Below are 24,532 nucleotides of genomic sequence, written 5' to 3' on the forward strand. Positions count from 1 at the left end.
ATACCCGGCAAATTCAAAACGAAAAGAGAGAAAAATACCAGTAAAAGATGTGATTATGAGAGATTGGTGATGGCAGAGGAGGGGGTTGGATATGGATACCAAATCTGGAGGAGGAACAAAGAATTAAAAAATTCAAGAAATATGTACATCGTAATTAAAAACAATATTAATAAAAATAATAATGGAGGAGGAACTAACCGAGTTGCAAATATGAAAAATCTGCAAAAAATCTGATGGAGATGGAGGGAGATGGTGATGCCAATTTATGGCAGTAGTGGAGATGGAAGGCGGCGGTGACGGACGGTGGCGGTGAGATGCAGGGCGATGGTGGTGAAGGGCAGTGATGATGTTGATAGCGGCGGTGGAGATCGAAGGAGGTGGTGGAGATGGAAGGCGGTGGTGTAGATAGAAGGCAGCGGTGGAGATTGAAGGTTGGTGGGTGGTGGTGGAGGAAGATGTGATGAACGACAGATAGGTTTTATCTTTTTGTAAGAGCATTTTCGGAAGAAATAAAAGTGCTTAATGTCTTAAACCCAATACTCTTTATAAGGGTTTATAGATAGATGAAAACAATAGATTATTGGTAGAAAATAAGTAGAAGTGTGGGACCCACTTTTGCTATAAAAATACCCACATTAATAATGAAATCACATCAATCTAGAAATTCATTCAGACTTCATATTTTTCCTTTTTTATATTGGTGTCTCTAATTAAAACAATTGGTATGAATAAAAGTTCCCTTAATAAATTGTTCTATTAAATTTTATCTATACTATACTAGTGTTTAAACCCGTCCAATGGACGGGTAGTCTTTAAATAAATATTAACCAAAGCTAAAAAAATTGAAATTTAAATATATTAAATAGATACCAAAATCAACTTAGAAATTTGCTAGCTGAATAGTCACTCCATTGGTCAAAATACTCCTAAATTTTTCCGTTCATTCACCATTGACCGAGCCATGTATGGTAGTGCCCTGCAAATAGCAAAAAAAACATGGAAAAAATTGGTAAATTCTCTTAGGGCACGTTTGGTAGGGAGAAATTCAGAGAAATGAAATGAAGCAGAAAAATAAATTATAGAGAAATTAAATTGGCTGAGAAATGATATGAATTCTTTTGTTTGGTAATAACGGAGAAATCAATATGTGAATTAACAAAAAAAAATTTGTTCGTAAAGGAAAAAAAAAGAACTGGAAACAGAAATTATATTTTTAAAAAATTTAAGTTTCATAAAAATTTTTATTAGGATATTATATATATATATATATATTATAATAGTAATAATACGCAAACACATTATATGAGCTAAGGGGGTAAGGAGTAGTTTATATGATTTTATCAACCCTCCCAAAATTTGCCAATCAAATTCTTCCATCTCATTCTTACTATTCAACCCTCTCAACCAACCCTCTAAACTTTATCCATTGACATTCATTAAAATTTCCAACCCTCCCAAATTAAATTTTTTTTTTAAATTAAAAGAAAGTATAATTATATTAATAACATTGACTTTAAACAAAGAAATAAATCAACCAAAATCATATGTTGCGGCCACTTTGACTAAAACAAAATCAACCATTTTCATCAATTTGGAGATGGCCGTATCAATCAACGCAAACAAAACTACTAAAACAAGTAAAAATACGATTAAACGATATCGTCCATTACATAAAAACCAAATAAAAATTAGTTAAACGTCCATTCCAACAAATGAAAGATAATAAATTAACCATCGAAAGGTCAATTGTACGTTTTGGCGATGTGGCGTTTTTTGTTGAGCACCCATTCCAATACGATCAGATCTTTTTCATCATCATGCGGCTTCTTGAAGAACTTGTAGTCATCCCGCTCACTCTTTTCCTTTTGTTGTTGATATTGGAGGTCCAGAATAGCTTTTGTATTCTCAGTGATTTCCGCCATCATTTTCTTCTTCTCATCCGCATAGAATTGAATGGAGTCAACAATAGTAGCCACACTTGACGCCTCACTAACCGGTTTCTTGCCTTTCCTTTGCAGGGGAAGTTTGACAAGATTCAAGAAACTGTGGAAGAAATTGCTTGTGCGGTCATCACCTTGATTGAGTTCATCAACACTGCCAAAGCAGTTTATGCCCAAAGGTAATAAGTAGCCTCTTTTAATATTATGTTGTATGTTTTTCTGCCGTAAGTTTGTAATGTTTTCAAAATTATGAATAAACTTATGTTTTTAAAGTAGACTGTTGGTGCATTTCCGGGTGACAACATCATTATAGAAGTTTATCTTGAGTCATTTGTATACGTAATTAGTTAAACGTTTTATTTTGTATGTAATAAGGTCATAAACGACCAAGTTAATCGAAACGGTAACTAGACCGGTCTAGGAAGGTCTAGGTTGGTCTAGGTCGACCTTGGAGGTCTAGCTAGACCTCATTGGGCCGAATTGGTTCGGGCTTTGGTCTTGAGAATAAGTTTCGGTCCATATTAGATTAGTATAAATAGGAGATTAGACCTTATGCTTAAGGGAATCTCTCTAGTGCGTATTTTCGGTTTTCATAAGCTCGTGTGTTAATTGTAATCATTATTACCGAATTAATACAAGGCTTCGTTATTCCATTCATATATTGTTCGTGTTTTCCGTTTACCGAATATTGTTGATTGCTAGTGTTCGAGACTTTCCGCACTTAAACACTAGTTATCTAATCTCGTAGATCCGGTGGCTAAGGGACTTTCAATTGGTATCAAGAGCTTTGGATCGTTATTGGTTCAGGGTTAGAATTTCAACAATTGTGAGCCGCTCGTTCAAACTCAAGTTCAACCAAGGTCTAGCTCGACCAAGGTCTAGCTTGACCAAGGTCTAGCTTGACCTTCTTTCCGATCAAGTAAACTTCCTTTCGGTTCCTTGTCCTATAAAAACCAATCGACTCATTTGTAAGTTTTTCGAAGGTTTGGTTTTAAGGTAAAAGTTTTGAAACTCTTAGACGCGGTTTTTGAATTCGAAACTTTCTTGAGTTCGTATTTGAAGCTTCGTCTTTCGAATTTTGAACTTGTGTACTTAAACAATCTTAAGTTCTTACAACGTTACGGTTTTTGTGTTTCGGTTTTTATGGTATGTTCTAGCTCGACCAAGGTCTAGTTCGGTTTCATTGGGTAACGAATTTTTTCGGTTTTTCTCAAGTTTAGGTCTGAAATTCTCCGACCATTTTTTGTACTCATAAACTCACTTGAGTTAAGGTTTGAAATGTGTCTTTCGAGTTTTGGACTTGTAGACTTTGAACAATCGTGAGGTTCCGAACTTATCCTTGAACTAAGGAACTTGTAATCTTGGTTAAGCTTAGGTCTAACTTGTTTGATTTTTGAACTTGAAAACTCATTTGAGTTTTGGTTTGAAATTCCGTATTCGAGTTTGGGACTTGTAAGCTTGGTCAAGTTTAGGTTCTATACTTATCCTTTTGAAACATTGATGGCTCGAGGTCTATCTTCTATAGAAGATTCTGGGAAATCTTAGGGAAAATTCAAGATCAGGACAAAAAGGTTGTTCTGACAAGGAGTTACTGGGTTACCTCTTGATTACATATGTGAACAACCGTGGGAGGAAGATAAGAATGAGAGGTTAGCTGAAACCAAAAACAAACATACTAGCTGTTTTAAAAATTTTGTAGAGAAAATGGGGGGATAAAAATTTATAATCTTCCATGTTTTCTATACAAAATTCTGGTTGCTTGAAATAAAGAAGATCAATAAGTTTTGACAGAGTTCAATCATGGTATCTTTCTGGTTTTGAATCCGTGTGACATGTGTCTGACCTAATTTTTGGATCAAAGGCGCCTGATTATAAATTAGGTGATTCAGATGAATCAGATGAAGATTAAAGACTAGGGTTGAAAGTCGATTAAACTGTAGATGATCTTTGTTGAGCATGTGTTTGGGATTTTGTCTTAGAGCTTTTGGGATGAAATTAATCATTTGTACTCAAGTAGTTGATGATCAAACCTTAATTTTATGCCAATGATGTAGAGATAATTAATCCGGTGACTAGTGAAAGGGTTGCAGATTAAGTGGTTCTCTATGTATTTTGGAGATGCTTACCTTGAGGGGGAGATTTGGTACAAAAGACGTTAGGTGATTGGTGGATTTTTGAAGTTACAAGACAAAGTCAGACACGATTGGTTAAAGACATAGATCTTGTGAGTGTTGCATACCTGAGATTCAAGTTACAGAATTTCTTATCTTTGTGGGAGCTGATTAAATTCAATACTGATTGTTAGAGATTCAACTTCTCTGTCATATGCCGGTTAAGCTTGAAGATCAAATGGATTTAGCTATGTTGTCTTGCATGATATTTGTTATTGCTTGGGGAATCGATGATATCTGGATTGCTTGGAAGCAATGATTTATCGATTACTTTGAAGTTATGATGTTTGACATGATAATATTGCTTGGAGCTTAATTTGGAGAAGGATAGAGTTGAGGGGGAGAATTACAATCCATGTATTGGATTTGTTAGCGGTCAAAAGGATACAGAGATTTTGCAGTTTAAAGATTAGTGTGCAGCGCATGAAGATCAAGTCTTACCGAAAGAAGACCTGATATCATTGGTTAAACGGAAGTCTGTTGATGCAGATTTTTTAACTAATGATTGCCAGAATTGGTGGCAATAGTCAAGGGGTGTCCGTTTGTGCATTTCTGTTACTATTGCTTATGTATTGCAACTGAAGACTTTGAAGATTGATGAAAACTTCTAAATGCTGATGTCAAGGGTGATTCTGTTGGTGCATTTCCGGGTGAAAACATCATTATAGAAGTTTATTTTGAGTCCTTTGTATACGTAATTAGTTAAACGTTTTATTTTGTATGTAATAAGGTCATAAACGACCAAGTTAATCGAAACGGTAACTAGACCGGTCTAGGAAGGTCTAAGTTGGTCTAGGTCGACCTTGGAGGTCTAGCTAGACCTCATTGGGCCGAATTGGTTCGGGCTTTGGTCTTGAGAATAAGTTTCGGTCCCTATTAGATTAGTATAAATAGGAGATTAGACCTTATGCTTAAGGGAATCTCTCTAGTGCGTATTTTCGGTTTTCATAAGCTCGTGTGTTAATTGTAATCGTTATTACCGAATTAATACAAGGCTTCGTTATTCCATTCATATATTATTCGTGTTTTCCGTTTACCGAATATTGTTGATTGCTAGTGTTCAAGACTTTCCGCACTTAAACACTAGTTATCTAATCTCGTAGATCCGGTGGCTAAAGGACTTTCATAGACTTATTTTATTTAAATACTTAAAAACATTACAATTGTAAAAGACAACACACAATTCAAACTGCTAAAACATACTTAAAAAAAACTAAAGCACACTTAATCAAACTAGAAAGTCTACTTCATAATCCACAACAACTAAAAAGGAACAAAGATAAGTTGCCTGAAACAGTACTTGTATCCGAAGCCCCTGCCATGTTTCTCTCGATATATCTGATGCGCCGTTGCATAATATTGCTCATCATCATTGCCGGCCACTCCTGTGCATTCAACTGCGAGCAAAATACCTCAAACTGTTTGCATTCCTTCCGAATTCTGGTCCAGTGACCTTGCAGTTGAGCCTTGCTTCTTGGTCCTCCAATGGTCTCCGTGTTGAACATTTCAGTAACGTCATCCCAAAAGGATACGCCGGGATTATTCATTTTACACCTACCCGTAAAAGGGTCCGGTCTCCTCAACACCCAACACCTCAACAAACAAAGATCTTCTGATTGAATCCACACACCTCTAGACATTGTGAATGGAATGATTTATGAAAAATGATATATCAAATGGTTTATGGAAGATGAAAATGAGTAGAAAGAAGTAATGTGTGAAATTGTAGTATGAAGTTGAGAATAAATATAGGTTTGAAAAAAAAAAAAACATAAAAACTAAAGTAGCCTATTGAATTTCAAAAAATAGAATAAAAAAATGTTTTTTTTATTTCGGGCCCCACAATCCGCTCCCCCTTGCGTCTAAAATTGGAAGTGCTCGGCCCAGACGCACCTAGACGCCGACGGTGCTAGTAGCTTCCTCCCCCTCGCGTCGGACGTACTTTGGACGCACCGCCAAAGGTTTTTAAGGACCGGCCTAACTTGTGACAACAAACGGATGCCGTCAATATGACGTGAAATTTGACACAAACTTTTACGTCTTAACTCCGCTAGATTTAACGGATCTTTCAACCCCAAAACTTAACGTCCGTCGTCTATCCAATTTCCAATTCCCCCAAATTCACCAAACCCTAACCCTAATTTCGATGGCATCTTCCGACGACGACTTTCCAATCACCACCACCACCGCCGGAAACCACCACTCAAACCCTAACTTCCACCACACTCTATCTGCTTCCACCGCCGCGGCAGCTCACTTACTACCTCCGATCAACACACCGCCACCACCAGGGACAGAACATGAATCCAACGGTTACGACGGCGCGTTCTGCTCACGGCAGATGGCGGTTACGCCGTACGAAACGGATTCCGATCAGAACAGATCGGAATTCAGCGACGGTGGAACGCCGTACAGTTATAGTAATAAAAAATCTAAAGTTTCGGTGACGTCATCCGGTGGTGGTGAGTATAGGAAGGATAGAGAAGAATGGAGTGATGATGCAATTGCTTGTTTGTTGGATGTTTATCTTGATAAGTTTTTGGTATTGAATAGGGGAAATTTGAGAGGGAGGGACTGGGAAGAGGTTGCGGCGGTGGTTAGCGAGCGGTGTGAGAAGCAACGGAAAAGTGTGGAGCAGTGTAAGAATAAAGTTGATAACTTGAAAAAGAGATATAAGTTGGAGAGACATAGGATGATGATGAATAGTAGTGGGAATGGCATGAATGGGAATTCTACGAGTCATTGGCCTTGGTTTAAAAAGATGGAACAGATTGTCGGGAATGCGTTGCCTTTAAAGACGGTTTTGGGCGAAGAGAATTCCGGGAGTGGCGGGATGAGTAGCCCTGGTAGACAGTCCAAAAGGTATATATTATTTGCTGAACTAATGAATTGAATTGAGTATGGTTAGAAATATATGATCTTGACTTGGTGAGTTTAGCCGTTTTGTTTTAAAGTTAATGTTTATATTGTGAAATGGAAAACAGTTAACTATATAACGGTGGGACTAGGAAGAGTTGTTGAATTGTAAGTGCAGATGAAATGGCTTTGTGTGGCGTATTATATTCAAAATGATGGTTTTTTTGAAGTGCAAATTGAATACCTTGTGGAAGTAGGAAATAGTTTAATACTAAAGGATCTGTAGTTCGGAATAATTGTGTGGATGTAAATGCAAAAGAAAGAATCATACATGGAAACTTTATAATGTAAAATCATGTGTTTGGTGAAGCTTAATGTGTTTTTAAAACTTTGTCAATAATGGTTGGTTATTTGTGAAGCATAAGCAAGTGTTATCGTTCACATTAGTCCAGTTGTTAGTAAGAATGATTTCAAACAACGTTCTTGTTTAAGCAAGTATCTAATGACTCCAAAATACAAACAATATTTTTGCAGATATACCACTGCAACGTCTAGTCCAAGTTGTCAGATGACTACCATAAAGCCAAAACCAGTGACTAGTGCTAGATGGAGAAGAGTTGTCTTCAAAGTTAGTGGCACTTCTTTGGCTGGAACTGGTTCTCAAAGTGTTGATCCGAAGGTACATTATCTTATTACACTGGTATGGACGGTTCAGTTACATGTAAAAATCTTTTTAATACTAGTGATTCTGCAATTCTGCCGATCTTTTATTGTACAGGTGGCAATGCTGATTGCCAGAGAAGTAGCAATGGTTTGCAATGTTGGTGTTCAGGTATTCACTTTTTTGTCAGATATAACTTTCAAATCTCGTAAATTATTTTTGATCATTATCTAAAGTGCAAGCTGATTTTAGGTGGCATTAGTAGTTGGTGGGCGCAATTTCTTTTGTGGAGACACATGGGTTACAACCGCTGGTATGGATAGAAGCACTGCTTATCAGATTGGGTAATTGCTATTACTTCCTGAAGCTTTTATTATATCTGCTTTATGAATCTGTCTTTCCTTTCAGCTGATAAGAGTTTAACATAATTTTTTAAAGTAACTTTGGCAAGAAGATTAGTTCTCTTATGCTAAATTGGAGAGTTTAACATAGTTCTCTTCTGCTTATCAGATTGGGCAGGGGGTCAGGTCAACCCTCAAATACTGAAATACCTTTGTATTCTAAAATTTTCTATATAAATTGCTAAAAGTTATATATTTTATTCTTATGTTGGTAATGATATAAATCATTGATCAAACGAATTAGGAGATATTGTGCTTTAATAATCTAATTTGGGACCAATTGAGCATTAGCTCAAGTGGTACTCACACCCGCCATGGGCCCACTGGGGAGAGACTTTTGGGAATAAGGAGATCTTGGGTTCAAGCCCTGCCTCCAGCCTGCCCCACTGTGCTAGGGGAGTTTCGTGAAGCAATTCCTTGTGGAGTGGACAATCGCTGGTAGCAAAAGGCACCTGGTGTCAAGGAATATCCCCCCTCAATCTACACCTTTGGGAATAAATATATTTTGGGTTTTTTTAACCACTTTGACCCTTACTAGTTACAACTACATCCCTCTTAGTTTTTTATTCATCCCGTGTCAGTCTGTCAGATAAGACAACCCATATCCCCTAACTGTGTAAGCATGGTTAAGTGGATGCATAACACGTTCATTTAATGATTTTTGAATCTAATCATTCTAAATTATGTAAGCACATGGAAAAATGAAGTCTTTGGTACATCGTCGTTATGATGCTTTATTGAGTTGTATGTGTATCTATAATTAACGATGGTTGTCTTTGTTACCAGTATGATGGCAACTGTGATGAATTCCATAATCATTCAGTCAGCATTGGAGAAGTTGGATGTTGATACACGTGTCATGTCAGCCTTTCCTATGCCTGAGGTCTTTGAACCTTACAGCAGGCAACGAGCAATCAGACATCTAGAAAAACAGAGGGTGGTAATATTTGGTGGCATTGGGGCTGGCACAGGAAATCCACTCTTCTCTACTGACACAGCTGCTGCTCTTAGAGCCTCTGAAAGTATGGCCCAAGTACTTTGATTTTTGATTATTTATCATCAAGATGGGAAAATTGACTTAATATTAGCTTTATTGATAGTTTTTGTTCATGTGCAGTTCATGCTGATGCCTTTATCAAAGGTACTAATGCAGACGGTTTATATGACTCTATGAGCAGTGTTGCATTTGATCACATTTCATTTAGGGAGTTGGCATCAAGAGGTCCATCACCCATGGATATGATGGCTGCCACATATTGCGAAGAGAATGGGATCCCTGGTTTGTTTCTTTTTGACCTTGTTGTCAATTCACAGTTAGATTAGAGCAAATCATATGGTGTTTCACTAGTATATATGATTTGTACATCACAAGTTTGTGATCAATTCTCATCTTTTTATATCTCCCTTCCATTTAGACATGCTTCTGATTATTTTTAATTATGCGGGCGTCAAAGTAACCAGTTTCAACGTTCAGTATCATGCTAACTGAACTAAAGTCGGTTATCCAAGAGTAAAATAGAATGTCTTGCCAGTTAGATGGATACTAGAGAGTAAAAAGTAGGAGGTTAACCCTAATTGTATGGAATTCGAGGTTGTCTGGCTGGCTTATTATGGTCATTTTCCAATTGCATTAGTCTTTTATAATGAATGGATTTACATAGTTAATTTAAAGGTGGAAAGGAGAGGAGAGGGAAGAGAAGTTTTCCTTTCTAATCACCTCAAAAATGAGGGGAAAACTTTTGAAACAAAAAACAACTAAACTTTCCCCTCCAATCCTCTCCACTCCTTTCCTTTCCACACTTGAAAAAATCTTAAGAATGCACTTTATAATTTTCTCCTCTCCTCTTCTCTCCTTTCCTTTCCAGCCTTTAGATAAACTAAACAATAGTCAGTGTTTTTATAATGAATGGAGTTGCATTAGTCTTTGATGAGTAGTTGTACTTGTATTGTCTGGTCACTTAACATTGGCATTTAGATATAACTTTGGGTATGACTAAAACTTCAGAAATAGCTTCCTTGATTAGCCCCATCTGTTTACAGTGCCCCGCCACTATTTTAATTCCATTTCTGTTTATATATGCATATATATGCACTGCAAAATGAATTGAGAAGACCAATTAAATTGCTCGTTGAACCTGTTAATTTTTTTCTTTTTACAGTTGTCTTATTCAATCTTCACGAGCCTGGAAATATATCAAGAGCATTATCTGGAGAACAAGTTGGCACGCTAATTGATCAGACGGGAAGGGTTGACTAATTTTATTTAACCTGTATACTGACATCGAAACCCCTCACATGTCACTGTAAACATCCTTGTGTCTCAGGTCCCGTTATAAACTGCCCACCAAATTTTGTTGCTGTATATTGCTGGCTTTCGACTAAAGAAAAGCAGACAACATATTGAAGTGGAGGTGGGTATTGTTTATTGTATGTGACGTGTAAATGATATCTGACATAGATGTCTTAGGTAAAATCTTGTAATATCCATAGTCGAGTGAGTGTTAGGCTGTGATCAAGGTCTTGTATCCGAACTTATATACAAGATGATGTGATCTTGGGTGGTGATTTCACCCTTATTTTGTGCATATGTTTGTCGATTAACCATTTTTTTCATTTTCATATGGGATTAGTGCATTATAACTATAAGTAGGTTATGATGCACGTGTCAACAAAATATATGGTGAAATTTTAATATGGAATATAAATATAAAAGTAAATTATTCATTTTTTTTTACTGGTGACCTTTTTTTTGTCATTAGTTGATTTTAGACTTGAGGCAACAGTGTCTTACATATGAGAAATCAATCATGTCTTGAAAGAAAAAAGCTTCCGGTTAACTCTTTTTTAACTAAAGGTACAAACTACAAAGTTTGAGCAACATATCTATTAAATATGAAAAGTCTCAAAGGTTAAGCCAAATTTTGGAAGAAGCACGAGTAGCAGTGCATGCAACTTCCTTGATGGAGCGAATACTTCAACCCCATAGATGATAAAGTGATTCAAATTCAAATAGTTTTATATGCTAAAATGTAACATCATTGAATTAAAGAAGCAATTCAAATGTCAAATGTAAAATCGGTGTATCGAAATTTATATATTGTTATGCAAAAATTCAAAGATTATATATAAAATATTATTTTTTATACATGTAGTAAGATATTAATAAAATAAATAGCCCACAAAAAATGTGGTTATTTTAATTATACATCTCATTCTAGTATTTTGGTTATTCTCTCTACCTCTACGCACATTCACCTATCTCACTTTCATAACAAAATAACTTATACTCGTATTATTTTAATCTTAATATATACTATAATATATACTATAAGACAGTTGAACTAATAATTTATTAACCAATTCAATTTTATTAAATTTACTCTCGCTTATGTCATCATTTAGATAAACTATAAATTAAAAATCCTTATAATATTTATCAAAATATATTATTATATTAATATTTATATTAATTTGTGGAAAAAGTCTTATTAATTTACACTTTTTTGTTTTCCATCAACAATTCACACTTTTTAGCCCTCAATACTTAATTTATAATTATTTTTAACCATCAACTTGAGAGGACTTTTTTTAAATTTTCTGAAAAAGGTTTCAAAAATATTTATATTTAACTTTTTTAAGTTACAATTTTTACTCAAATCACGAGTCCTAATTGTTAACAAAGAAATTGAAAATAATCATAATTGTTATCTAATTATCATAAGAAAGGTGATTGAAAATGAGCCCGCATCATGACCACATACATATACTTGAATGTCAAGTACAAGATCACAAATATAGTTATGTTTTAATTCTTAATTATATATATTTTCATAATAATATTACATTATGAGTATAACTGGTTTCAAAAACTTCTATTACAGGGATACTATTGTAGCATACGTCAAACAATTCCATCAATATGTCTCAGCTAATAATGACAGTGACGAACATTCGATTATTGTACTATAATTTGCACATTAGAACACTTTACAAATTAAATGTATGAAAATCTAATATTGATAATATCGTAAACCCCGTGTTCAGTATTGAACACGGGTCTAAAATCTAGTATTAATCTAATTTAGTGTCCTATATTCAAAATGGAAAGCAATTCTCAAACAAGTGCAGAACAACATAACGTTACAATATGGGAAATCAACAAACCTAAGATGATGTTAACAATAAATAATACCAAACTCACATCATCTCTGTTGGTCCATTCTATTATGGCAAGGCTAACTGACAAACTTTGAAATCATTGAGCAGCACAGGTGGCGTTTTCTTGCCAATTACTTAACCGCGCCCGGAAATATTAGGTTAGCAGAATGTCGGGTTGCCAAGTCAAGTGAAGGCCTACTAATTAGCTAGGGTAGTTGGTTATCTTATCGGATGTTATAACCTAGCTGAGTGACATAAAAAAAACCACACTAAACCCCTTAAACACCGAGATTAATCATATTTACATTTTGCAAGTTCCAAACCACCGCCTAGCGACAAATGATCACCATAATTACTAAAGCTCGGAGATGAATGTATCAATCACATAGACCAACCATATTTTGGTCCACATTGACCCGCACATGTTCACAACTTGGGCTCGTTCATTCAATATATACAGTATAAAAGTTAAATGGGGTAGTTTAGAGTGTTTTTTATTCCCACTTGTTAGACCCCTCTAAAGAGACCAAGAATTTTTTTTCGTTTCACATCGTGTCAACAGTTGTATATATTGAAGAATACTATGTAAACACTAAACATAATTAAATTACTTTAGAAACAATCTAGTAATAATAAGTCGGAGAGTGAAGTGTGTTAAATTGAATTTCATAAAAAGTCAGAATAATTACAAACAAAGACCAAAACACACGCTTCCTCTCTCCCCTCCCAGAGCTCTCTAACTCTACACTTTTTGTTTTTTGATAAGCAGAGAGATGATTTATATATTAACAACAAACTAATAGCAATTTGCTAGGTATGAATATATGTACAACCATGAAGAAGTATACAGGAACAAATTTAAACATTAAGAACAACGTTTTGTCCGAACTCTAACCCTACAGTTGAACATCCACAAGGACCACAACCAACATCAGCCGCAACCCCCCAGTCATATAATGCATCAAAAACCCTTCCCATCCTGAGGGGGATGATACCAATAAAAATTAATTTAGAACTGAAAATCATATGAGCTTTACACATCACTTTCGCAATTAGGGTAAGGATTAGCCAGTAATAATATGCTCCTCTAAATCTCCTTGAGTTGTTTTTGCTGTTCTAGTGCCCAGGTTCGTGGGTGCAGCTGTGGTGCAAACTGACCTGCGATAGATGTAGCTTCTGCAGTTGGTTGAGTAAGTGGCGGGGCTTGCTGCGGTTCAACTATTTTGTGTGCACACTACCGAACAACTGCACAGTGATTGTAACAGTCGTTACTACGCAATAATTTTTCTGAGTTGCATCCATTTTTGCAACCTGCAATCATTTTGCAGCAAAACTGTTTAATTATTAATTAAACAAAAGAGTGTTGCATCCATTGTGTTATGACCAACTGCAAATAGGGTCATTGTCCAACCTGATAAACTCAACCCGAAATAATCTAATAAGTAATTATATTCTCTTTTGAAGGATCCAACTACGAATATAAATTATTTAACCACTTATCCCCAAAAATACATTTACCGGCGCTGGCATCATCTACTCGTGTAGTCTTGTGGCATCTAACTTCAGTTGCCTTCCATATAGAAAATATTAAGTCACCTATAAAATTAAAAATTGACACAAAAATGATTCAATGACTTTTGCTTTTATCTATCCTTGATTTGATCCTTATTTTAATTGTTTATGTTGATCCTTATTTTTAGTTGTTTATTTTCCATGAAAAAGACAGCACTACATGAACCACCGCCATAGTATAATGTAGGAGACATTGTATTCCACACTGCATCATGAATAAAGTAAAAACAATTAAAAGATCAAAGCTTCAATAACAATTAACCTAATTTCAAAATTATGAACTCCAATTTATTTCAAAAATTATGAAATAAAACATGCAGTTTACAAACCCAAAACATACAGGTTAGTCAATCCTCTACAACATCTTATAAAAATAGTCATGTTGTAATTTTAAGATTATTTATATTGTCGTATTTTTAGCATCTTCCACATGGCAGCTATCATTTCTGACCTCCGCTCTCAACTGTCACTCTCAAACTCATTCTTATTGTCATGAATGCCTACGACAGTCGTTCAGCATTCTTCCTAAACCACTGTCTGGTATCCAACCATATCATCCCAACATACATCCATAATATATAAAATAAAAGCACCTGCTTATTACATTATGATTTGGGCAGTTAATATTATAGAGTTACACATAGTTAAAGTTATTATTTTATCACATTTTATCATTTTCATATAAAAATACAACAAAAAAGGACCAAGAAGTGATAAATACATTAACAACACATCAAATGTATCAGATAACTTAGACTACATGTAATGCAGACAACTTCCAAGGCATTTGTATTAAAAAATTTAGACTATTATCTATCACATTGTTTTTGTAACCATAGCTTATGCATTATATGGACAATAATGTGTATGTGAGTCAACTCCACCCGCCCAACAACCTTTGACAGTACAAATACAACCTGTTTCAACCTGAACTCATTTTGATCTATTACCCAGCTCACCCAACTTGCGCATCAGAACTATATAATAGACTAAAGTAAAAAGTTACGGTCAGTGATCTATTTTCAATCAGAGTAATTGTGCTACAGCTAGTAAACTTCATAGCGGTGAGAAATCTGTTGATATGATATAAGGGGGTGTTTGGGCTTTAAGGTAAAGAATCAGACAACCGTTCGACTATGAATGAGTAATTTGACAGGAACACTGAAGCCTAAAAATTGGTTGAATGTTCAACAAACATTATCACTGTCGTTTCCATCATTAGAAATTGTTCCAGGACATCGTTTTGCATATTTTACATGGATCACATTGTACACTCTATATTAAGACCATCATTTAATTTCTCACCCATCCTTATGAATAAGAAAACTCATTCATAAGCACAGTCCTATATTCCTATAAATAAAATGAAAATGTATATAAGAAAAGGACAACTAACTTTGATTAGTAAACATGAGCTAAAAGCACATACTGACAAAAAAGAAAAAGAGGGTTAATATTATCAGAAAACTTTCAATCTTTTACCGTAACAACCACAAAACTTTTTTTCATCCAGTATTTATACTCCAAAGTTTCATTGACTTACCAGCAACATAGTCTTTCCGATTCTCTACTCATTGCTAAATGCAGGTTAGTACAATGATAAACAAAGGGGATGGAAGTGTACCAAAAGAATGATATTTTGATTAGTAACCGGCCTTCACTTTACATACCAACACAGGGAGGACAATGCTTGGATTTTGGTTTTTCTACAGTCGCATAAACCATTTGATACTGCAAGACTTTCTGCCAATTTCTTGAATGGTTTTTCCAAGAAATCTTCTTGTTTCCAAAGCGTCACTCCCTGCCCTATATATTTATTAAATGCACCAAAAAACATAGCCCATATTTAACTCATTCCTTGTATATTCTGCTTTCCAAAAAAAAGTTATGAACAACGTATGAAGGCTCAGATATGCTAAAGTAAGAGTAGTGATACAACATGGCTGCATTGAAGATTGCCATGTGAGAGCAAGATCACAAACACACCTCAAATGCCATGCCAAGGAAAACATAACCTCAACTTTATTTTGAATCTAAACACATCATCATAGCCAATCAAAGAGGGACAAACATCATAACCTTAACTTTCGTAATTAGGACAAATTTTGGTATAAAGACTGTGAAGGCTCAGACATGCTGCATTAAAGAACATTGGCATGTAACAGCAAGGTCACATACACAACTCAAATGCCATGCCAAGGAAAACATAACCTCAAATTAATTTTGAATGTAAACACATCATCATAGCCAATCAAAGAGGGACAAACATCACAACCTTAACTTTCGTAATTAGGACAGATTTTGGTATATAGACTGTGAAGGCTCAGACATGCACAAGTAAGAGACATGCACAAGTAAGAGTAATGATTCATCATGGCTGCATTAAAGAACGTTGGCATGTGACAGCAAGGTCACATACACAACTCAAATGCCATGCCAAGGAAACATAACCTCAACTTCATTTTGAATCTAAACACATCATCATAGCCAATCAAAGAGGGACAACCATCATATTATTGGAATAAGTCCCTTCAGGTTCATTGTCACCAACCAAACCTGGAACACCATATTGCTTCATCAGCAATTGATAGTTGAGAGATTCTCATAAAGTAGTTATCACCCAACAGCGGAGCTGTGAAAGTAATACGCCTTGAATTTGGTCTACAACCGTCAGCCAAGGTGAAGGTAGTGAAAAATTCTGTAATCTCTCTAATTCTATTTGGGTGCGCCATATTATCAAAGGAGCTGCTAGATGACAATGTTTGCATGTAGCACAAAAGTTCATGTATTCCACACCAACAAAAAACTTCATAATCATCTCCAGAACATCAAATGGAACATCTAGCAAGCCAGACTCACTAACTTCAACCTCATTGTTTGTGACTAAAGTAATCAATGTCTCATCCTCTTGTTGTTTAGAATCAACCGTGAATTAGCTTCTCTATGGTTATCTTCTAACCTACAGAATATGATTATAAGTTACACTTTTCCAACACATATTTATGACACAAATAAACAATTAGAAACAAAAGAGGAAAAAAGCAATACTCGCATTCCCACATTGACATGTGGCTTGTTGGCAACAGTGAAAACGGAACGGGAGTTGGGACAATGGTTTTATTGATGAGGTGATATAAATATATTAGTTTGTCCATTTTGTGATGGATATTTATATAGCCCCTACCTTCGAGCCAATTGCAGAGTTGTAAAACTCGGAGTTGCCATCAGCAAGATCCACAACAAATATGCCTCCTTTTGAAAACGAATGGAATTATTTTTGGTTTTTTGATTTTATTAATTAATCGTATTACATGAGGGTTCTATTTATACAAGAGCTTGGAACAATAAATGGAAACATAGGTCTAAATTAGACCTACTCTAATTTTAATCTTGGGCCTAAATATGCATCGATGGGCTTTAAGTCTTGATCTTGTCTTCTCGGGACGTGATGAACACGTTTCTGATCCCACAATATCTACTCCCCCTCAAGTTGAATAGCGGGACTACCGAAATTCAACTTGCTTAGACATTTATGAAACATAGACGTCCCTACTGCTTTGGTTAGAATATCAGCAAGCTGTTCTTCAGATTTAACAAAAGGTAGTTTAATAATCCCATTCTCCAACTTCTCTTTTATAAAATGACGATCAACTTCCACATGTTTGGTTCTATCATGTTGAACTGGATTTTCTAAGATCTGGATAGCAGCTTCATTATCACTCATTATTTTAATGCTTTCTTTCGGAGCAAAACCTATTTCAGTCATAAGCTTCCTTAAACATAACGCTTCTGCTAACCCTCTAGCTATGCCTCTAAATTCCGCTTCAGCACTTGACAAGGAAACAACTTTTTGTTTTTTACTTTTCCATGTAACCAAATTACCACCTATCATTGAGAAATAACCAAAAGTTGATCTTCGATTACCTTTATCTCCTGCCCAATCTGCATCTGTATATATCTGAATCTTGAGATGACCATTAGCTTTGAATAACACTCCATGATCTAATGTCTTCTTAAGATACTTTATAATTCGTAGAAATGCATCCATATGGTCTTCCTGAGGTTGATGCATAAACTGACTTACCACTCCAACTGTATGAGCCAAATAAATAAGTTTCCCTACCAACCTTTGATATCTACCTTTATCAATAGTTTTAGCTTTTGTCTTCACAAATAATTTTTGATTGATGACCATGGGTGTATCTGCTGGTTTGCAATCAATCATTCCTGTTTCAGCTAGAAGATCCAATATATACTTCTTTTGACAAATAAAAATTCCACGGTTTGACCTTGAAACTTCTATTCCAAGAAAATACTTCAGATCTCCCAAATCTTTCATCTCAAATTCTGAAAACAAAGCTGTTTTTAGTTCGTTCATTTCCTTTTCATCATTTCCTGTAATAATCATATCATCAACATAAATTATTAGACATGTCACTAGATTTCCTCTATGACGAAGAAATAAAGTGTGATCTGAATTGCTTTGTTGGTATCCATATTTCTTCATAACAAGAGTAAATCTTCCAAACCAAGCTCTGGGTGACTATTTAAGCCCGTACAAGGACTTTTTCAATCTACATACTTCCCCGTGTTTGAAATCATGAGAAAAACCTGGAGGAGCTTCCATATACACTTCTTCTTCTAATTCTCCATGTAAGAAGGCATTCTTCACATCAAATTGATGAAGAGACCCGCCTTGATTTGCTGCTATTGAGAAAAGAACCCTAACTGTATCTAGCTTTGCAACTGGAGAAAAAGTTTCTGAATAGTCGATGCCATAGGTTTGAGTGTATCCTTTGGCAACAAGTCTTGCCTTGTATCTTTCTATATCTCCATTTGGTTTGTATTTGATGGTATATATCCATCTGCATCCTACTGGATTCTTTCCTGTTGGAAGAACACACTTCTCCCATGTATCATTCTTGATAAGAGCTTCCATTTCACTATTCATAGCATCTTTCCAATTCTTTAACTTCAAAGCATGTTCTACTCCTGATGGAAGCTCTTCTGAATATAATTTTGCTGTAAATGCCTTTGCTTCTGTGGAGAAAACACCATTTGCAACACCAGCAAAGTTGCCTACCGGATACTTAGATCGGGAACTCTTTTCTGGAGAATATCGTTTTGCAGGTATTCCTCTGGTAGACCTTGGCGGAAGAATATATCTTTCTGGAACATTTACTGCTGAAGCACTTTCTGGAAGTACTGCTGAATCACTTTCTGGAATTACTTCTTCTACACTTTCTGATCCTTCATTCACATTTCCCTGCACTTCATTTACTGGAATATCTAAATCATGGTTTGGTTCAGAATTACTTACCTCAGATATCAGGTCTGGACTTGGGTTGACACTTTGATAGGAGGACTGTAAATCTTGATCTGAGGACTGTAAATCTTGATCTTTATCTGTAGTCTGAACATCTGATGAATACTGAAGCCAACTCAGTGTGTCACTTTGTTCCTCCCCCTGACCACTGAGTTCCTGAGAGTAGAAATACTTGGTTTCCAAGAAATCACAATTCATCGTAGTAAACATACGACAAGTTTTAGGATTGTAACACCTATAACCCTTTTGAGTAACTCCATATCCCACAAAAACACATTTTTCAGCACACGGTTCAAGTTTATCACGATATGATTTTGGAATATGAACAAAAACTGTACACCCAAACACTCTAGTCTGCAAAGTAAGAACCGATGGAAGCTTATGAAACTCAGAAAGAACTTTCAAAGGGGTTTTCATATCGAGAATCTTTGTAGGAAGCCGATTGATCAAGTATGTAGCAGTAGCTAAGGCTTCGGGCCAAAAACCCTTTGGAACGAAGGACTCAATAATAAGAGCCCTAGTCATTTCTAAAAGTATCATATTTTTCCTTTCTGCCACACCATTTTGTTCGGGGGTGTGAGGACAAGTGGTCTGATGAATAATTCCTTTGGATTGAAAAAACTGGTTCATTCGTGAATTCACATATTCTCCACCGTTATCGGTTCTCATGATTTTGATAGATTTTTGAAATTGAGTTTGAACCATGTTCTAAAAAACAGTGAATCTATCATAAACTTCATCTTTATTTTTCAAAAAATAAATCCATGTCATTCTAGTGCAATCGTCAACAAAAATCACAAAATACTTAAAATGATGATCTCCAACAATTGGAGCAGGACCCCACACATCTGAATGAACCAATGAAAAAGGAAAATCAACTCTAGTATTACGAGGTTTAAAAGTTTGCCTATGACTCTTTGCAAAAATGCAAGTTTCACAATCAATCTTTTTATTCAAAGGAAAAAGTTTCGGAAATAAGGTATGTAAATAACTGACTAACGGATGCCCCAATCTTCTATGCCATAACCATGCTTCTCTCTCACTAGATCCATAAGCAAGCATGACAGTCCCGTTTTCAGCAACTTCATCAACATAATACAGTCATTCTCTCTCAGTGCCACACCCAATGATCTCTCCAGTCCTAATATCCTATAACAAACAAAACGTTGGATGCATGAGAACTCAGCAATTAAGTTCCTTTGTCACATGACTTATTGACAAAAGTTTGTAAGACAAAGATGGAACATAAAGACAGTTAGTTAAACGGATGTTTGGAGAAATCATAACTGATCCTCCATTCATAACATCCATTTTCCCGTAATTAGCAGCTTGAATATGGGTCCTTTTAGGTTTTGAAAAAATAGAAAAATCTGATATATCAGAAGTCATAGTGTCGGTGGCACCACAATCAAAAATCCATGACCCGTTTGACTTTGAATGATCAGAACGGGCCACAAATCCCTTCGCAATTGATTTAGGCCCAATTATCTTTGCTGGCCGATTTAGAGCAGGAAGCCCATTACCCGATCCATTAAAAACCGGCCTATTATAAAAAAGATTAATATATAAAGGTGGATTTGGTAAATGGTGGTGTTGTGTGGATCGGTGTTTCTCAATAAAATCATTTGAGAGACTTGTCTCTTTCTTCTTACCATCAACCACCGAAAACCCACCCCCCTGTTCACCTTCAGCCGCCGCCACCCCACCGAATCCCGTCTCCGATCTCCGGCCATCACTACTATTACTTTCTTTGGTGGGGTTAGTGCGAGTGGTTGAAGATTTATCTCTATCGGATGGGTTATATCTCCGACCCTTTTTATTTTCGACCCACCATTCCGGATAACCCACCAATCGGAAACATTGGTCTTTGGTGTGTCTCTTCAGGCCACATTCATCACAAGTAAGATGTGATTTATCATCTTGAATCACAGATTTTTGTTTGTCACTACTTCGATTAAATCGTTTGGTGGCAAACTCGAATCCATTTTCTTCCTTAACCATTAATCCGGTGGCTATGCCCTGTGCTCCTTCAACGGCGGCAGTGGTGGTGGTTGCTCCCAAAATTTGTTGGTGAGCGGCCTCTTTCCTTATGGTTGCATATGCGGCTTCAGCCGCCGGCAAAGGGTCGAGTCGAAGGATTTCTTTTTTGACCGATTCAAATTTTTGATCTAATCCACTTAAAAATTGAAACAATTTTTGATCGGATCGAATTTTATTATAAGCTTTGATGTCTTTTGGACACTTCATTGGATTCGGATCGATACGATCAATCTCGCCCCAAATCCCTTGAAGTGAAATCCAAAAGTCTTCGATGGGTTTGTTGGTTTGTTTGATTTCGTTGGCTTTAACATGAAGATTGTAAGCCTGTAACTTATCCTTGCCGCTACTATAAGTAGTGACGAGAGCATCCCACAACTCTTTGGCGGTGGAAAACTCGGTCAAGTTTCCGGCAATATTTGGCTCTATATTTTGGATGAGCCAAGAGAATACAATAAGATCCTCTTGCTCCCATGTTTCAAACTTTTCGGATGAGGCTTTCTCAGGAGGTAAGTCGCTTAAGTGATTTAATAGATTTTTTGATTTTCCACCTATGGCAACTCGAATCATTCAAGTCCATAGAGCATAGTTCTGACTATTAAGCTTGAGATTAATTTGAAGGTTGTCCGATAACTTCGGATTCTGAGTTTGGTGATTGTTGTTTTGTAAAAGAGTTGCTAATTGTAATGCCAAATCGTTACTGGAGCCGCTGCCTTCTTCTCCGGCCATGGTGGCTTCAGTTTTAATTTAGGTGATATAATTAGGGATTAACGAGGTAGATGATGAAGCCCAAGTCGACTTAGGGCTTTGATACCATGAAAACGAATGGAATTATTTTTGGTTTTTTGATTTTATTAATTAATCGTATTACATGAGGGTTCTATTTATACAAGAGCTTGGAACAATAATTGGAAACATAGGTCTAAATTAGACCGACTCTAATTTTAATCTTGGGCCTAAATATGCATCAATGGGCTTTAAGTCTTGATCTTGTCTTCTCGGGACGTGATGAACACGTTTCTGATCCCACAATATCTAACACCTTTAAGGTCTTTCGTTTCTTCCCACAATTGTTGAGTAGGTTCCAAATCGTTCGTGAAACCCACACCTTCTTCCAATTCTTTCACACGAGTCATGTCCCACTTTTTGAGGCATTCCAAGACCTTCCAGTTTATACTAGTCATGTCACATTTAAACAAAAACACATCACCAGGCGTTTTGTCAGTTTCCCTACGAAAACCAACTGCTATGTAAAACAACTCTGTACGAGACCCTGTCAGAAAATGAAGGAGTTTGGAACAACGAAAGCAAGGAGGAAAAGGGACCACGCCAAATGATGATAATTGTACCACAACTTCTCTATCCTTGACTACAATTTCAACCCGTATGACAAATTGAGAAATAGAATTGTCATCACCTAAAGCATATATATCACCATTGCAACAAGTTAGGCTATGTAGTAAACTTCCATCCCAAGTTACTCTCCTGAGTTGATAAGCATAAGACATCTCGGTCCATCTTGGCTTATTTTTTAGGCGTTTTATTTTTTTAGGAATTAGTTGACAAAAAACAAAGGTGGGCTTATTGATTTTTGTAACAGGATAACTGAATTAGGATTATCAGGAGGGGCAGACAAACAACACTCTCGGATAGAATCATAATCTCCGTCTTTCAAAAGCAAGGGAGGAAGAGATATTATGTTAGGTGGACGAGGGGTTCCACAGAGACCAAATATCATTGTGTGGATGATTAGATAGAATTATCCACCCATGGAAACACCCTCGGATACGTTTCCCTGACAACTCGGGGATTCAAAACAAGGTGGAGAAAGACGAGTGAGTAAGATGTTCAAGATTCTGAATACCAACCCATGGATATTTTGAAAATAAAGGAGGAAATTTATTATCATCACCACAAACCTCCTCATGCTTATTCTGCTCCATCATCAACAACTCTAAAGAAAGATAACAAAATTAGATTCTGACTCATTTTTGCAAAATAAACAACCAAAAAATATTAAACTTTTTAATCAAACAATTAATCTATCTTTATCACCTAAAAAAGACTCCATTCTTATTAACTAAACAAGATTCAAAAATTTATCAAATAGGCAACTAAAAAACTCAAATTATATCAAATACGAGTATGCAACTGTAAAAGACCCCAACTTTGATCAAACAAACAGTTAAAAGACTCATTTTTTTTTTTAATCAAATAAGCAACTAAAAAACTCAAAGTATATCAAACAAACAACTAAAAAAGAAACTGTATTATAGCAAATTATATCAAATAAACAGCTAAAAAAGACAATTTATCAGCTGCATTACGGTGGTGGTAGACCTAGCTTATTGTGTTATGCATCAAAAGCCATTAATTAGTTGAATGTAAGAGTTTAAAGATGGAATTCGTACCTGAAATTACACTCCCAATCGATCATTGTTGTTACACCGTTTTCTTGATTTATTTACAAGTACTTTGTAGGAAAAAGACCCACCATTGATTCAGGGGAAATTTGTAGTTCTGGCAATGAAGCCTATTATGACCTTTTTTTTTCCTTTTTTTAGAAGGTGTCAAAATATGTCACAAAGTAATGTACTTGACTTTGACTTTGATGCCCACGTTGGGCTGCCAACTTCACTCGTGGCCTTTTGACGGAGAGCCCAAAATAAATTGCAAGCCCAAAATAAATGACCGTGAGGTGATTTTTGCTTTTATGTGCGGTCAAAACATCTTTGCCAAAAAAAGAATATATCGTGTAAAATAAATGTATGTATATAAAATACGCGATAGCAACTTCTATATCCGGTCTCAAACATATATCACATCATGTCAGATAAAATATGTTGTCAGCCCGGACCGAACCATACCAAACCCTTTGGTTGGGTCCGATTTGACGGTATTGAGTTTTTTTAACTCTTTTTTTTATTTCTATATAATTTTATGTATATTTGTTTCAGATTGTGTAATGAAGAGGCACGACAAACAATCACCTTATATAGTTATATGGTCTTTTATAGTTTTCATAATCATACTGTATATAATCTGTAAACTTAGAAAAAGGAACTAAATCTGTTAGTGGCCAAGTCTATGGTTTGTTGCTCGATTTGTACAAATCCCGATGGTGGAAGCTCTATTTTTTTCTTAAGGAACCTTGATTGTTGAATATCCCGGCTAGCTCATTTTAAAATTGGGTTTTCATGAATAAATACTCCAACTAAGTTGTAGATACATCCATCAAGAATAATATTATACCCGTTTTTGTATGACATGAGAGGAAACTATAAAGAAACGGCCCGATTTGATTTTTATAATTTTTTCTTTTGCACAAACCGCAACTGGACCAAATAACCTTGGTTTTCTCAAAACTTAAACACTACACGAAATTTTAACAACTCAATTCGTCCAAACCA

At 35.8% G+C, this 24,532-nt stretch overlaps 2 protein-coding genes and 1 long non-coding RNA gene across 5 annotated transcripts; 1 reads left to right on the forward strand and 2 right to left on the reverse strand.

Annotated features, from left to right (window-relative positions):
• Window positions 1-6,029: 6,029 nt before the first annotated feature.
• Window positions 6,030-10,614, forward strand: LOC122583791. 3 transcript variants are annotated; one of them, XM_043756164.1, is made up of 7 exons: window positions 6,053-6,973; window positions 7,502-7,646; window positions 7,746-7,799; window positions 7,881-7,972; window positions 8,816-9,051; window positions 9,147-9,308; window positions 10,189-10,614. In XM_043756164.1, exons 1-7 carry the CDS (start codon window positions 6,258-6,260, stop codon window positions 10,284-10,286), a joined length of 1,503 nt encoding a protein of 500 aa, XP_043612099.1. In that variant the 5' UTR covers window positions 6,053-6,257; the 3' UTR covers window positions 10,287-10,614. The 3 variants fall into 3 exon arrangements, 2 of the variants coding, with proteins under 2 accessions (XP_043612098.1, XP_043612099.1); XR_006321325.1 differs by having other exon boundaries at window positions 6,030-6,973; window positions 7,502-7,799; window positions 9,130-9,308; window positions 10,189-10,427; XM_043756163.1 differs by having other exon boundaries at window positions 6,047-6,973; window positions 7,502-7,799.
• Window positions 10,615-20,267: 9,653 nt separating this feature from the next.
• Window positions 20,268-21,692, reverse strand: LOC122583676. Its single transcript, XM_043756056.1, has one exon. It carries the CDS (start codon window positions 21,690-21,692, stop codon window positions 20,268-20,270), a length of 1,425 nt encoding a protein of 474 aa, XP_043611991.1.
• A 250-nt stretch (window positions 21,693-21,942) lies between these two features.
• LOC122584011 lies at window positions 21,943-23,628 on the reverse strand. Its single transcript, XR_006321385.1, has 2 exons — window positions 23,534-23,628; window positions 21,943-23,076 (listed from the first exon to the last, which is right to left on the reverse strand). It is a non-coding gene; the product is annotated as an uncharacterized LOC122584011 (long non-coding RNA).
• Window positions 23,629-24,532: the final 904 nt, after the last annotated feature.

Source organism: Erigeron canadensis, chromosome 9, assembly GCF_010389155.1.
Source record: "Erigeron canadensis isolate Cc75 chromosome 9, C_canadensis_v1, whole genome shotgun sequence".
In the NCBI taxonomy this organism is placed as follows: Eukaryota; Viridiplantae; Streptophyta; class Magnoliopsida; order Asterales; family Asteraceae; genus Erigeron; species Erigeron canadensis.

Excerpts from the sequence above, each read along its gene's own strand:
- LOC122583676 (XM_043756056.1), bottom strand. The coding sequence starts at position 21,692 with ATGATTCGAGTTGCCATAGGTGGAAAATCAAAAAATCTATTAAATCAC.
- LOC122583791 (XM_043756163.1), top strand. The coding sequence starts at position 6,258 with ATGGCATCTTCCGACGACGACTTTCCAATCACCACCACCACCGCCGGA. Across the intron at positions 6,974-7,501 it reads CCTGGTAGACAGTCCAAAAG|ATATACCACTGCAACGTCTA; the intron begins GTATATATTATT and ends ATATTTTTGCAG. Across the intron at positions 7,973-8,815 it reads AGCACTGCTTATCAGATTGG|TATGATGGCAACTGTGATGA; the intron begins GTAATTGCTATT and ends CTTTGTTACCAG.